Source organism: Carcharodon carcharias, chromosome 12 (assembly GCF_017639515.1).
Source record: "Carcharodon carcharias isolate sCarCar2 chromosome 12, sCarCar2.pri, whole genome shotgun sequence".
Taxonomy (NCBI): Eukaryota; Metazoa; Chordata; class Chondrichthyes; order Lamniformes; family Lamnidae; genus Carcharodon; species Carcharodon carcharias.
This window is the reverse complement of record NC_054478.1, coordinates 133,864,198-133,880,837: the sequence shown is the minus strand read 5'-3', so window position 1 is coordinate 133,880,837 and position 16,640 is coordinate 133,864,198. Positions and strand designations below refer to the sequence as shown.

At 44.3% G+C, this 16,640-nt stretch overlaps 1 protein-coding gene across 4 annotated transcripts in view; it reads left to right on the top strand.

Moving 5' to 3' along the window:
* Window positions 1-15,971, top strand: part of LOC121284923 (partitioning defective 3 homolog B-like) — an 885,862-nt gene extending 869,891 nt beyond the window's left edge. For 3 of the 4 annotated variants that reach the window (XM_041200843.1, XM_041200844.1, XM_041200842.1), the window contains one exon: window positions 13,797-15,971. In XM_041200843.1, coding sequence (XP_041056777.1) covers window positions 13,797-14,193 — 397 coding nt within the window. In that variant the 3' untranslated portion in view covers window positions 14,194-15,971. Of the gene's footprint in view, window positions 1-11,297; window positions 11,446-13,796 lie in introns of those variants that run through there. The other variant, XM_041200848.1, reaches the window with a different exon arrangement.
* Window positions 15,972-16,640: the final 669 nt, after the last annotated feature.

Below are 16,640 nucleotides of genomic sequence, written 5' to 3'. Positions count from 1 at the left end.
TGGGTGGAAGCCCTGCCTCGGGGTCCCTGACACTGTGTCCAAACGTAAAAAGAATAAAACAGAAAACATCCCTCCAGCTTCCAGCCCTCACATTCCCTCATCCCTGCCCCACACTTGCCCATGCTCCATCCATGACAACCAATGCCACCTCATGTCCTGTACCCAACTGCATGGCCCCTCATACCCTCCATTCCAACCTATGCCCCCATACCCAACCCCATGTACCCTCATAACTTCTATGCCAACCTATGCCCTGCACCCATCCCCATGGCCCTTTATAGCCCCTTTGTGAACTTAATGCCAACTCATGCCCCCCCATCCACCAACTTTGCCCTTCCACCCATCATGCCAACTCACCCAGTGTCCATCATGGGCAGACCTCAGAACCCATGCAGAGATGAGATTAAATATCTAAATGTCTATTGCAGACTTCACTAAATTGCAAAAAGCATTCTCATTTATAAAAACTCATTTACTACATTTATATTCCTTCGACTACATAAAACCTTATAACAGCAAACATTTCATTCAAGTGCACAATCCCTTATAACATAAAGCATTGGAACTCATAGACCCACTTCAAAGGGTGTATAACCACTTTGAGCTGTCAATCAAACTGTGAAGTAGCAGGCACCCATTGTGATAATAGATAGTTGTGAAATAAACCATGCAGCACTAATCCAGTAATGGAAACTCTTATGTTTATGCGGACAGGCAGAGTGAACTAGCAAGCAATCATTTTTTAAGCACTCCAAACATTTTTTTAACAAAGATTTAAAGTGCAGAACTTTTAAATGCCTTGACAGCTTCCTTTGATGGGTGCTTTTGACAGGTCCACTTGACAGGTGCTTTTGACAGCTTTGGTAGTTGACTTTAACAGGTCTGTTGACCGTATCAATGAGCTTGACAGTTAATGAGTTTATGCACTTTTTATGCATATTCATGCCTACTTTTATCACTTTCAAAGGGATCCTGACCTCCACCAAAGGACACCTGACCTCCCTCAAAGATGTTCTGGGACCAGATCCAAAGGGGTACCCTGGTGATCCAAAAAAAATCCATAAATTACCTCTTACCAGGTCTGATCTGCACACTTCAGGTTTCACACTCCTGGCCTATCAAAATCTGACTTTAGTGGAGGCAACTGATAAAAACAAAAAAACTGCGGATGCTGGAAATCCAAAACAAAAACAGAATTACCTGGAAAAACTCAGCAGGTCTGGCAGCATCGGCGGAGAAGAAAAGAGTTGACGTTTCGAGTCCTCATGACCCTTCGACAGAACTTGAGTTTGAGTCCAAGAAAGAGTTGAAATATAAGCTGGTTTAAGGTGTGTGTGTGGGGGGCGGAGAGATAGAGAGAGAGAGAGAGGTGGGGGTGTGGTTGTAGGGACAAACAAGCAGTGATAGAAGCAGATCATCAAAAGATGTCAATGACAATAGTACAATAGAACACATAGGTGTTAAAGTTAAAGTTGATGATATTATCTAAATGAATGTGCTAATTAAGAATGGATGGTAGGGCGCTCAAGGTATAGCTCTAGTGGGGTTTTTTTTATATACAATGGAAATAGGTGGGAAAAGGAAAATCTTTATAATTTATTGGAAAAAAAAGGAAGGGGGAAACAGAAAGGGGGTGGGGATGGGGGAGGGAGCTCACGACCTAAAGTTGTTGAATTCAATATTCAGTCTGGAAGGCTGTAAAGTCCCTAGTCGGAAGATGAGGTGTTGTTCCTCCAGTTTACATTGGGTTTCACTGGAACAATGCAGCAAGCCAAGGACAGACATGTGGGCAAGAGAGCAGGGTGGAGTGTTAAAATGGCAAGCGACAGGGAGGTTTGGGTCATTCTTGCGGACAGACCGCAGGTGTTCTGCAAAGCGGTCGCCCAGTTTACGTTTGGTCTCTCCAATGTAGAGGAGACCACATTGGGAGCAACGAATGCAGTAGACTAAGTTGGGGGAAATGCAAGTGAAATGCTGCTTCACTTGAAAGGAGTGTTTGGGTCCTTGGACGGTGAGGAGGGAGGAAGTGAAGGGGCAGGTGTTGCATCTTTTGCGTGGGCATGGGGTGGTGCCATAGGAGGGGGTTGAGGAGTAGGGGGTGATGGAGGAGTGGACCAGGGTGTCCTGGAGGGAGCGATCCCTACAGAATGCCGATAAGGGGGGTGAAGGGAAGATGTGTTTGGTGGTGGCATCATGCTGGAGTTGGTGGAAATGGCGGAGGATGATCCTTTGAATGCGGAGGCTGGTGGGGTGATAAGTGAGGACAAGGGGGACCCTATCATGTTTCTGGGAGGGAGGAGAAGGCGTGAGGGCGGATGCGCGGGAGATGGGCCGGACACGGTTGAGGGCCCTGTCAACGACCGTGGGTGGAAAACCTCGGTTAAGGAAGAAGGAGGACATGTCAGAGGAACTGTTTTTGAATGTAGCATCATCGGAACAGATGCGACGGAGGCGAAGGAACTGAGAGAATGGGATGGAGTCCTTACAGGAAGCGGGGTGTGAGGAGCTGTAGTCGAGATAGCTGTGGGAGTCGGTGGGTTTGTAATGGATATTGGTGGACAGTCTATCACCAGAGATTGACAGAGAGGTCAAGGAAGGGAAGAGAAGTGTCAGAGATGGACCACGTGAAAATGATGGAGGGGTGGAGATTGGAAGCAAAATTAATAAATTTTTCCAAGTCCCGACGAGAGCATGAAGCGGCACCGAAGTAATCATCAATGTACCAGAGAAAGAGTTGTGGAAGGGGGCCGGAGTAGGACTGCAACAAGGAATGTTCCACATACCCCATAAAGAGACAGGCATAGCTGAGGCCCATGCGGGTACCCATAGCCACACCTTTTATTTGGAAGAAGTGAGAGGAGTTGAAGGAGAAATTGTTCAGCGTGAGAACAAGTTCAGCCAGACGGAGGAGAGTAGTGGTGGATGGGGATTGTTCGGGCCTCTGTTCGAGGAAGAAGCTAAGGGCCCTCAGACCATCCTGGTGGGGGATGGAGGTGTAGAGGGATTGGATGTCCATGGTGAGGAGGAAGCGGTTGGAGCCAGGGAACTGGAAATTGTTGATGTGACGTAAGGTGTCAGAGGAATCACGGATGTAGGTGGGAAGGGACTGGACAAGGGGAGAGAGAAGGGAGTCAAGATAATGAGAAATGAGTTCTGTGGGGCAGGAGCAAGCTGAGACGATCGGTCTACCGGGGCAGTTCTGTTTGTGGATTTTGGATAGGAGATAGAAGCGGGCCGTCCGAGGTTGGGCGACTATCAGGTTGGAAGCTGTGGGAGGGAGATCCCCAGAGGAGATGAGGTCAGTGACAGTCCTGGAAACAATGGCTTGATGTTCAGTGGTGGGGTCATGGTCCAGGGAGAGGTAGGAGGAAGTGTCTGCGAGTTGACGCTCAGCCTCCGCGAGGTAGAGGTCAGTGCGCCAGGCAACAACAGCACCACCCTTGTCAGCGGGTTTGATGACAATGTCAGGGTTGGACCTGAGAGAATGGAGTGCAGTAAGTTCAGAGAGAGACAGGTTAGAATGGGTGAGAGGAGCAGAGAAATTGAGACGACTAATGTCGCAACTGATGACTTGAAAAGCTAGCTGCCTCCATAAAATGCACATGCGCAAAAAGCAAAATGACCCCATTCCCACCCTGCAAAAATGGGAAGTGCCCTATTCCAGAGCGGGAGTTCAGCCACTTCCGCCATTTTCTCTGTAGTGGTGAAAATCTGGGCCATGGTTTACAAAGTAATCATCTAAGAAAATGACCTTTTTATTCCTCCTCTCAGTTTTCTGTTCAGTAACCAATCTTCAATCTTTCCAAATATGACCCCTAATCCCATGAGCTTTAACATTGTGTAACAGGCTGTTGTGTGGCACCTTATCAAATGCCTTCCGAAACCTCAATATACTATATCCACAGGGCTCTCCCTTCTATTTATATTCTCAAAAAAGCTCCAGATTTGTCAAACACAATTTTCCTTTCATAAAACCACGTTGAGTCCGCCCATCACATTTCTAGTGCCCTGTTACCACGTCCTTAGTAATAGATTCCAGCATTTAGAGTAAAATAGCGAAAACGTACAGAATATGAACTGAAAACTGGAAATATATGGCACATCTGCAGGCATAATAAAATGATTATGGGCATGAACTGGGACATGTCAATTTCTTTTATTTAAACATTTTATACAAATTTTAATACCCTCATTCCACCCGTGGATGAGGTTTCATTATTTTCTGAAGGCCGCCTGGGCTCTTTGCCTGCCCCCCAACCTTAAGGTTGGCCAGGCAGCTCCATTGATTGTTTTAATTGCTCATTAACTGGCCTTAATAGGCCTTTGACAGTTCGGCTGCACGCCTGTCGAACTTAAAATCTAAATGATGCGGGGTGATGTCAGGACGCACGTCCGACATCACCCCACGTTATTTTATGCGTCGGCAAGCGGGCCCCACCCTGCTCACAACCGGAAGATGCAGCCCTATGTATTTCTAACTATTTTTTGTCTTTTTATTTATAATATGGTGCATAATTCACTGTATCATTTTGTACATTACACAGAATTGACGTTGCAACTAACAGCAGAGTCCATCCATTCCATGGTCCCAGGAGCAGCCACATTTTCTCAGTAAATCTAGGGAATGCCTTAGAATTTTTTTTTTTGAGTGCAAATGTCAAACAACAGGCTATAATATCACACTCCCGCAGTTGAAGTTATAGTGTCATCCTTGGCAGGAGGCTGTAATTACAGCCTGACATGTTTACATAGCCAGTTCCCATTATAAATGTGAACCTAGGAGTTTATAATGAAAATACCAAAATGAGGACCTGACTTTAAAATTGGGGTCTGACTTGTGCCTGCGCGCCCTGTTCAATTGTTCCTCCCTATCGTGTAACTCCGCTTCACTGCATTTGATCAGAACTTTCTGTGTACATTGTCACAGCAAATTGACTAATGTAATGATTGTAAAATATTTATTCAATTAAAATATAAAAAGTTATATGCTCATGTGCGCAACTGAAAGTTAGTACTGCAGACAGAGATGTTGCAAGTGGAGAGTGTTTAAATATGAGATGGTGAGCAGCAATTACTGGGGGACGGTTAGTCCACAAGGTTGCTATGTGAAAAATTGCCAATGATTGGATTAAATTGCAGCATTATCTGATTTCACAGCTATTGACTGCAGCTAAATAAATTGAAAGAATATTACTAATTCATCTTGGCTTATCCTTTGAAAGGGCCTAGGGCTGCTGCCAAGCTCCTACCTTATAATGCACAATATCAGTTCTCTGCCTACGCACACACACGCTGGGATAGCATTGTTGTACTTCTACCATTCAAGACACTGTTAAATCTGTGCAGTCAAATTTAAAATTCACATCCTTGTGTTCAAATCCCTCCATGGCCTCTCACCCCTCCCTATCTCTGTAACCTCCACCAGCCTGCAGCCCTCCAAGATCTCTGCATTCCTCTGATTCTGGCCCCTTATACATCCCCAATTTCCATCTCCCCACTGTTGGTAGCTGCCTAGATCCTAAGCTGTGTAATTCCCTCCTTAAATATTTCTATATCTCTCTCTCTCCCTCTATGGTACCCCTTAAAATCTACCTTTTTTTTTAACTAAGCCTTTTGTCACTTGTCCTAATACTACTTCATGTGTCACAGCATCAAAGTTTGTCCAAAGCACTTTGGGGCATTAAATGCATGTTGTTCTTGTGTCTCCAGTTATGGAAACCCAGATAGATAAACCTTGCGGGGAGTTCAAATCCCACTCTAGGGCTCAGGCATAGTAATCCAGGTTGACACTCTAGTGCAGGACTGAGGGAGTAATGTCTTATCATAAGTACAGCACCTCAGGAGGGGTTTCTGAATCAACATTTTGTCCACCTATTCTCCTGGTTACACTGAATATTGAAGAGGAGCAAACAGTTGTCTGGAAGTAATGTTGCGAAGCTACTAAGCAGACAAAATTGTCATTCATCTCATTGCTCTCTGTAGGAGAATGATGGATACAAAATAAGTGCCTCATTTTCTTACCCAGCAGCAGTTGCTGCAGCAGTTCAGAGTCGTTCATTGCGTGTGAAGCACAGATATAATAAAGCGCTATATGAATTCAGGCCTTTCATTTTGTACTTGTAGCAACTGTAGCTTATTACTCTAGATCGGCACTTCAGAACAGTAGTGAGGGAGTGTTGCACCAGACATGTGATCTTTCAGATGGAATGTCAAACCGAGATTCCCTCTGCCCTCTCGGGTGCACATGAAAGACCTCCCATTTCTTTCAAAGAAGAACCAGTGAATTCTCCTAAGATAAAAGCAAAACACTGCAGTTGCTGGAAATCCAAAACAAAAACAAAATTACCTGGAAAAACTCAGCAGATCTGGCAGCATCTGCGGAGAGGAACACAGTTAACATTTCGAGTCCGTATGACTCTTCAACAGAACTAAGGAACAATAGAAAAGAGGTGAAATATAAGCTGGTTTAAGGTCGAGGAGGGGGGTGGGACAAGAAGAGCTGTCCCACCCACCCCCCTTAAACCAGCTTATATTTCACCTCTTTTCTATTGTTCCTTAGTTCTGTTGAAGAGTCATATGGACTTGAAACGTTAACTGTGTTCCTCTCCGCAGATGCTGCCAGACCTGCTGAGTTTTTCCAGGTATTTTTGTTTTTGCAGTGAATTCTCCTGTTGTCCTGACCAATGTTCATCTTTCAATTAACATTAAAAAGGACAGATTGTCAGGTATTTATCACATTGCTGTTAGTGGGACCTTATTGTATGCAAATTAGCTGCTGCATTTCCTACATTACAACAGTGACTAAACTTCAAAAGTCATTAATTGTCTGTAAAGCACTTTGAGGTGTCGTGAGGCTGTAAAATGCTCAATAGAAATGCAAGTCTTTCATTCATTCTTACAATGAAGCACTGCCTTTCAATGTCTGCACCAATAGCTGCTACTGACACCATAATTGAACTATGATTCAACTGCTAAAACCCAAGTATTGCAACAATCATCCTGGCTAATGCCAGTTCGCTTGCCAGGGCTTGAACCTGGGATCAGCTTGCTCTGTTACACCTCAGGTCCTCACTGGGTAAGGGTCAATGAGCCAATGTTCCACCAGAAGAAAAAATGTGGGAAGTGGTGCTCTACAAGGTTTGGTGCTGGGACCACTGCTGTTCTATTCCCTATTTATATGAACAATTTGAACCCTGGAGTCAGTGCTGTGAGGCTATATACTGCTTGGAAACTAAGAGTCTAGATGAGGTAGAGGAGTAAAGGGATCTAGTGGTACAGATGTACAAACCACTAAAAGTAATGGCATAAGTTAGTAAGACCATAAAAAGTGTGAAAAAAGCAATGGGATTCATTCCTGGAGAGATTCGATTGAAAAAGGAAGAAGTTATGTTACAGCTATGTAGAATCCTGGTTTAACCACGCAATGCGATGCATTATTCTGTACTATAAAAAAGGATATAGAGGTGCTGGAGAAAATGCAAAAAAGATTTACAAGGATGATCCCAGGACCTGAGAGGTTGTCCCCTCCTGGAAAGGCTGAAATGCTGGGTTTTCCTTTCACTAGAAAAGAGAAAGCTGAGGGTGACCTTTAAGGTATTGAAAGAGTTTAATAGGGTGCAATCATAGGTTGATGCAGAAGTGAAGGGGACCACTTGGCCCATCATGTCTCTACCAGTTCTTTGAAAGGTCTGTTCAATTAGTCCCACCCCCTTGCCCTTTCCCCATAGCAATGCAACCTTTTCCCCTTCAAGTGCTTATTCAATTCCCCTAGATATAGATGTTTCTACTTGTGGGGGAGCCAAAACTAGAGATCACAAATATAAGATAGTCACTAATAAATTCAATAAGAAATTCAGGAGCAACTTCTTTATCCAGAAACTGACAAGAATGTGTCACTTTCAAAAGTAGTTGAGGCGAATAGTGTAGATGCATTTAAGGGAAAGCTAAATAGGTACATGAGGGAGAAAGGGATAGATGAAGAAGCATGTGTGGAGCATGAATGCTGGCTTAGACTAGTTAGGCTGAATGACCCTGTTTCTGTGCTGTACATTCTGTGCAATTCTATGCAAGAGGAAGTAGGTCAAAGCAAGGTGTTACGGACAGGGGAGGCGAGATAAACTGCAACCCTTGTACCCTTTCCCTTACTATCCATTGTCAGTGTGATTTTGGAGAGGAAGATATTTGTGGTTCTTAGCCCCTGGAGTGTGTGTAATCAATTTAGAATTAACAGCAGCAAACTTCTGTGGGTTTAAACACAGAGAGCTATTTATTCACACATGTTCAACCCGAAAGTCTACGCTGTGTCAATCACTCCCACGCACACAAAAAAGATACAGAAAAAGAAAATAGTATACTTTTACAAGTTGTAACCCAAAAGAATAGTTCATAGTTTGCACGTTGGGTTTGTAGTAGAAGGACAGACGCTGCGGGCTCAGTAAAGAAAGGAGTCTTTTTCCACTCTTGAATTGTAGTTCAGATGGGTTCAAAAAGCTAAAGTCATATGTCCGGATTGTGCAGGATCCTCTCAAAGAGATTAATATTCAGCAGGTCACGAAGCTAGGCACTTGTGGTTTTGGTACAAGGAGGCAAGACCACAATAATATCTAGGCTTGGGCTGACAAGTGGCAAGTAACATTCACACCACACAAGTGACAGGCAATGACCATATCCAACAAGAGAGAATCTAACCATCGCCCCTTGACATTCAACAGCATTACCATCATTGAATCCCCCACTATCAACATTCTGGGGTAATCATTGACCAGAAACTGAACTGGACTAGCCATATAAATACTGTGGCTACAAGAGCAAATGAGAGGCTCAGAATCCTGCAGCGAGCAACTCACCTCCTGACTCCCCAAAGCCTGTTCACCATTTACAAGGCACAAGTCAGGAGTGTGATGGAATACTCTCTACTTGCCTGGAGGAGTGCAGCTCCAGCAGTACTCAAGAAGCTTGACAACATCCAGGACAAAGCAGCCCACTTGATTGGCACCCGTCCACAAACATTCACCCTTTCCACCGACGCACAGTGACAGCAGTATGTACCATCTACAAGATGCACTGCAGGAATTCACCAAAGCTCCTTAGGCAGTACTTTCCAAACCCATGAACACTACCATCCAGAAGGATAAGGGCAGCATACAGATGGGAACACCACCGAGTGCCCCTCCAAGCCACTCACCATCCTGGCTTGGAAATATATCGCTGTTCCTTCACTGTCGCTGGGTCAAGATCCTGGAACTCTCTCCCTAACAGTACATTGGGTGTACTTACACCACATAAACTGCAGCAGTTCAAGAAGGCAACTCACCACCACCTTCTCAAGGGCAATTAGGGATGGGCAATAAATGCTGACCTAGTCAGCGACGCCCACATCCCATGAATGATTTTTTTTTAAAAAGGTCCAATGTCTTTACTGATGGACATAGAGTTTTAGAATCAGGCTGGTAGGGTCGTCTAAAGATGTGTGGCATCTAAGTCCTTAAAGGCCCTGATGACACAGCCTTTTGCTGTGGCTGCTATCTGTTTTGGTGTTCTTCTGTAGACTGCCCAGGTCTTTCAGGGCCTTCATTTAAAGACTTGTTAATTCAGCTGGTTTCACTACTGGTATTGAATGACTGAGCTGAAAGCCATTGTTATACGATGGTGATAATAGATGAGTTCTTCACAATTAATCAGGATGAATTGGTTTCTGCCCAGCCGTTATTGTTAGGATTCCAACTTGGAGTCATGGATTCTTGGCTTGCGTTTTGGGTAAATCCCCAAACGATAGTAAGTGTGAATTCCACAGATAGTATTCATCCTAATTTGTCCATTCCAGGGAGTGGCCCCCACCCGGTGTGATGCAATTAGGAACTTTCTGAAAGCATCAGATAGGCTGTGTTGAAGTTGCAGAATGTCACCTGACCCTTGGTGGCCTTTGTAACAGTTCACCAGTGTCCATTTTAAACAAAAGACAGTTGCAGAAATTTCTATACAAATGCAGAGCCCAAATTTAAAATTATGAACATGACATGCCTTTTCTGGGCATAACAATGGGAACATGCAGGTGTGTTATAAGTCATATGGGTGCAGCCCCAGCTGCTCATACAAGGAGAACCATTTCCCAGCTGGACCACAAGCAAAACAGCTAACCAGACAAATCGATTGGAAGAGACGAACATTCACATACTCAAAATCCTAGATGTTAGAAATGAAAAAACAAAAGTCCTTAGGCAAAAGGATAGATCAGTTCTTGGACTAATTCTGCAAAGGGTCACGTCAGCTCCAGAAAATGTAACTGAAGGAACTGAGAAAACAACATCCTTCAGAGACATTATAATAATAGATCATCATGCAGGAACGTGGTGTGGAGAGAGGAAAAATGAGCTGGTGATTGCCACAGTCACAGAAACTTTGTTTTATCAACTATCTTCATATCTGTCTATATTTTTATATCATATATATATATGAAACTATATAGATAGATATTATCTACCTACAACTAACTATATTGCTATCTGAATTTGATTAAAGTTTATATAATTGCTACAATCAGTGGCTCACTTTTCTTTTTGCTGTACTCTGGTCCTGGCATTATATATTGAGATCTAGGTGTACAAGTGGCTCTGTATATATGTCTTGTGTAGTGTACACTTCCTATGTGTGAAAACTTGTTTCCTGTAGCACTTTCCCTGTTGCACGTTGTTGTAAACAACGTATCCTCAACTCGCTACAAGCAACACCAGAGGCACCTGCTACTGTGATATTCCCATTGAAAAGTGCACTGCTTCCCTTTTACTTTAACTCACACCAAACTTAAATCTCTATCGCTTAAGACACATATTAATCATTCTTTATTTCGGTAATACACTATACAGACCCTTAAAGGTAGCCCAGGAAGGTGGAAGTGAGGTGTGGTGAGAGGGGAGTCCCAAATTGGCCCTGCGCTTGTGGTAAGCATCTTATAGTTTGCAGACGACACTTTTTCCACCATTTAACAACCAGAAGAGTGGATCAGAGAAATGCATCGGACAGTGCAACATTTCTTCAAATTGCAGTATTTCATCCCAGACAACCGCTTGTTTTTCATTTGGTAATTGTTTTACTCCCATGAAAACTTGTTCTCGCAGTAGAAGCCCCTGCCCAGAAGAACTCCTCAGGGTTTTCTTGGAAATTAAAATGACAGCAACAAAGTCAGCTGTTTAACATGTTTTGTTTTTAAAGAAAAGTTCCTTTATTGAATTTTTCAGAAAAGAATGTTAAATATTGTTGAAATACCAACCTGGGTCACTTGTCTGATTGTGTACTTACAGCTAGAAAGAGAAAAAACAACATGTGCGGAGAATGAGGGGGTGATCGAAGGGGGTGGTCATACAAACGTGCAGGATGGACAGACAAGAAAAGACCAGCTGATCCCCCAAGCCTGCCACCCATGCCATGCTGACTAGAGATTCATGACTGAGCACCTTATACAAAGCCCACTTTCCCCAATCACTAATCCACACCCATCAGCACCCCATCCCACCAACCCCCCACCACCACCACTCCGTTCCACCCTACCCCAGTCATGTACTCTCCTTACGAAAGGCAAAAAATAAACATAGAGCTGGTAAGGGAAAGAACACTCTAGAAAATTCCTTTCTGACCCCTCAGGTCATTGAAAAAGTCCTAGAGATCACATGGACCACACATTAGAATACATTTTATTCAAAGAGCTCTTTAGGAAATATTTGTTACCTCTGCATGCCCCAGTTTCGCTGCCAGTATTGACGCCTTGGGTGGAATCCTACCAGTCCTGCCAAAGCAGTGGATGGGCCCCCTCGCTAAGGCCAAAGCCCAGCATAGGTACAGAGGCAGCTTGCCTACAGCCGGTAGGGGTAGCTCATGAGGCCTTTCTTAGTTTCCATCCCCAACCAAAGCCGCAGGCATCAACGGGTCACAGCTGCGGCCATAAGCCACCCTGTGTTGGGGTTTCCTGCCCACAAGTGTTGGCCTGGAAATGGTGGCCCGGTATGTTTTAAGAAAGTTGAAAACTCTTCAGGGGTCGCCTCAACATGGTGTTGTGCTTGTGCTGCCTCTCCCATAGCAGCAGCACCTACCTATGGCAATGAGGCTACCTGACTTCCAGGGCTACGGGCCCTCGGATTGGGTCTGCAGCCCCAGGAGTGTGCTTGCCAACCTTATTTGGATGGTGAGGTGTGGCTAATTAGGAGGCCGCCTCCCTTAAGAGCGCACTGCCAACAGGTGCGGTGTCGGGACCCGGAAATTGTGCCAACCCGCGATTGTTTTTAGAGGGGATAAGATCCCATCCCTTCAGCCTATAGCCAAGGTTCCCATTGCTATGGTAAATCAGTGTACATGTTGACATCAGCCAAGGACGGATAGGCCTGAGCTGGGGCTGACCTACCAAATTCCTGACTAGAAACACATCTAAAAAATAACCATTTGAGTGCAATTCTAAAGCTCTGTAGAAACCAGGCAGCTGAATCCCTGCATGTGTGCCATTGTTTTCAGGATTGGAGGAGAGAAGAATTGCACAGGACACTGAGCCTCGAGGATATAATCAAAATGGTGATGGGGGATTGATGCTTTAAAGAGTATCTTCAAGAAAGGAGCACGATGACTGTATGGGATTCCATGAGCCAGGTGGTCCAGGACAACAGCTTGCATCTATATAGCCTCTTTAACACATAGTAACACTCCCCAAGGCAACTCATAAGAGCGATTATTAAACAAAAATTAGCACTGGACCACAGAAAGAGATATTCGAACTAAAAACAGAAAATGCTCGCCAGTTCAGGAAGCATCTGTGGACGGAGAAACAGATTTAATGCTTCAGGACGATGAATTTTCATCAGAACTGGAAAAATTTGGAAAATTTAACAGATTTTAATTTATTCATTCACGGGATATTGGTGTTGCTAGCTAGGCCAACAGTCATTGCCCATCCCTAATTGCCCTTGAGAAGGTGTTGGTGAGCTGTCTTCTTGAACTGCTACAATCCATATTGTGTAGGTACACCCACAGCGCTGTTAGGAAGAGAGTTTCAGCATTTTGACCCATCGACAGTGAAGGAATGACAATATAGTTCCAAATTAGGATGGTGTGTTGCTTGGAGGGGACCTTGCAGGTGCTGGTGTTTCCATGCATCTGCTGCCCTTGTCCTTCTAGCTGGTAGAGGTCACAGATTTGGAATGTGGTGTTGAAGGAGCCTTGGCGAGTTGTTGCAGTGCATCTTGTAGATAGTACACACTGCTGCCAGATCGAGTCAATGGTGGAGAGAGTGAATGTTTAAGGTAATGGATGGGATACCAATCAAGCGGGATGGTGTTGAGCTTCTTGAGTGTTGTTGGAGCTGCACTCATCCAGGTAAGTGGAAAGTATTCCATCACACTCCTGACTTGTACCTTGTAGATGGTGGACAGGCTTTGGGGAGTCAGGGAGTGAGTTACTTACTTTGCCTCAGGAGGTGAGTTCAGCAAGTAAAAAGACAGGGAAAGATCAGGGCGATGGGAGAGGGAGAAAAAAATGAAAGGGAAGGTTAATAATAAGGTGGGAGGCAGGAGAGATTAAATGACAAAAGAATTTTGCATTCTTTGTTTCGGCAAATGCTGTCCCATTTAACTAGGATGCCATGAGAGGAGAAAAGTTACTTGAATTATAAAATATGTGTGTAAAATCAATCCCAATCACTCCTACCACTGCAATTCCAGGCATAAATGACAGGGGCATTACCCAATCATCTCCATTCTAGGAAGACTTGTCTCCATACGCAGCCATAAATAAAGCCCGTGCTTTTTGTTTTGCTCTAGGCATCTTCCTGGAGAGCCGGATGAATATCATCTTCGGGGCCCCTATGGTGACCGAGAGCCACCCCGGTACCTGGGAGCCCAGCATCATGTTGCAGGATACCCGCATCGAGGGAGTTATCCCCGAAATGCGGCTGACGGCCGCCTGGACCCGAGGATCCCTGACTACCTGAACAGCGCCAGGCTGCGGGAGGCTGCGTACAATCTTCCAAACCAGTACAAGGGGCCCCACAGGCACGATGTGCCTCCATCCCCAACGCAGACTTTTAAAATGCCTCGCCACCACGACCACGGCAAGATGGCATACAGGGAGAGCAGCCCGGACCGATATAGGTACCCCTACCAGGATGGCCGGCATCAAGATCCCAGGCAAAAGAATGGTATGACAGCAGCTGTCTAGTCAAAAGTTGGTACAAAGGCATTGTATTACAGCACAAAGGGAATACATCAACAGACCTGGTCTTCCACTGCTGGTCCACATCTCTAATTGCTCTGTTCTACATCTGAATTCAACTTAAGTTTTATTCCAATATGTTTTATGAAAGAATGGCCAGTCCCACCAGTCAGATGAGAATGATCATTTTGCCTGCCCTGATGAATAGTTACGTGATGCTAATCAAGTTTGCAGATAAGTCGTTGAACTGCCTTTACCGTGATCAGGTTTACAAATAACGCTCTAAAGGAAAGCTGATGGAGATCGACCCTGCAACAAGGGAACACTTTCCCCAGTAAGGAACCACAGATCCTTTCCTGATAAGGCTGCAGTAAAGATAACACGATTGTTAATCCTCATTGAAAATTTCATCACATAGTCAGAATGGTGAGGCTGCAAGGGAATCAAGTCCGTGTCTAGAATTAACTACAGCACACCTTGCAAATAAGGAAATATTCCGGGGCGAGAATTTAATTGCAATTTTCAAATGAGCGTATAAACCAGCAAAGGGACATTATCTAAATCCTTGATTCAGTCGTCAGCAATGCATCAATTCCCAGGTATTCTCCATGTAATTGTTTATTATACATGTGATGGTCCACATGTAAAAATGTAAATGGGCTAGCCTTGAACTGCTTTGTGAAGGAATGTACATGATAGTGAAGCTGTAAGTGCCAAATTTAGGCTGAAATGACCTAGAGTTTAAGAGCCAAGAAGAACTTTCCAGAACCAGCATGGTACAGACTCTAGCACTGTGATGCTTATTTTACCTGTTTAATGATGCTTCCTAAGATATTAACAAGCACAAACCATGACGAATGCACAGCTTTTGCAATGCAATGATTTGGAAATGCTTATTGTTAATCCACACATTTTATAGCGCGTACCATTATATTGTAATCTCACAAGAAAGCAGTTTCTATTATTGGCAATACCATATGAGTTTAAAAGTCCTTCTTGTATCTCTTCCACATGACATCATTCCCCATACTATTCAGCCCCAGCTGTTCAATTATCTCTCCACGGACCGGCAATAATTTCCCTTTTAATATGTCAAATACTCTTTCAATATCTGGTTATTAGCAAGATATAATTTGTGATACCAGATCAAAAATTGTTCTCAAAGCCTGCTGTCCATTTGCTAAGAGATGCCATTTAGTGTGTTTCAGAGAATTATCAGCCTCCTATCACCACCTAATGATGTCATACAGCTGGCCTAAAATATATAGGAAGACTATAAATGTCAGTTTAAGAGAGCTTTTGCAATTAAATTTAATTAAAAATGGGTTTTCATCAGTAATTAAATAGAAAATGTGTTTCCCTGTCTTAATAAGCATTCTGCACTCATGAGAAAAAGAAAATGAACTCCCAGATCTCCATGTAATTTCAGTTAGTATCAAGTAGGGTAACATTAAGATCTGATGGCAAGAGGTCTCTAACCGCACTCTTCCATCAACATTTAATGGCTCAAGTGAGTCTTATGCGGTTTTACTGAGCAAACGAACTTGGAAGATCCCACATCCATCAGTGCGTGCTGTTAACTGATCTCTACCGGAGTAGCTGTAACTGGCTTCTGGATATGGGTGGGGGTTGCAGTAATGAGGATCAGCCAGGCTTCCTGCCGTTGATAAGTTACCCAATGACCCACACCTCCCTCTCGCACCCTCATCCCAGTGCCATGTTTGACGTAGATGGAACAGGTTTGACTGAAGTTCACCCTCCCTACACCAACCACCCCCCCTCCCTGCCCCTGCCCCCGCCCCCGCCCCCTAACCCCCATGGTCAGTAGTTCTCTGTCACTCACTGTTTATCTGCTGAGGCAAGCTGACGGGTGCTTGTGGAACTTTATCAGGAAGAGAAGGCGGCAAGAACATTGGCACGGGAGGGGGAGAATGCTTTACCCATTCCGCTCCACTCCCCTGCAGTTGCTGATTGCTGTCAATAAATGAGAAAGAATCCACCTGAGAATCCATTCCCACTGGCACATTGCACAGGTTTTCATGACAATTTGATAGGCCTTTGAATGGTGCTCCAATGGAACAATTTACACCCATGAGAAGCTTTCAGTGTGTGATTGGATATCTTTTCATGATGAGCCAGGCAGCACTGATTAACTAGGAATCCATTGCTTGCGGTGACACAATTCCAGAATCTCAATGAGGTGCTTTTCCAAGTAAAATCATGGGTTAAGCTGCAGTGAGAGAGAGCTACAGCGAGAGATAAAAGGCTAAAATCAGGTTGTGGCTGCTTTGAATGGATTTTACTCAAGTACAAAAGCTGGTGACGGCGCAGTAACAAGAGTAGGCCATTCAGTCCCTCAAGTCTGCTTCAGCAACATTGATGGCCATGAACTTTAATCCAATCTATGAACAGAATAGAGGATGTTCTCTTAAACAGGAGATTCTAATCAAGAA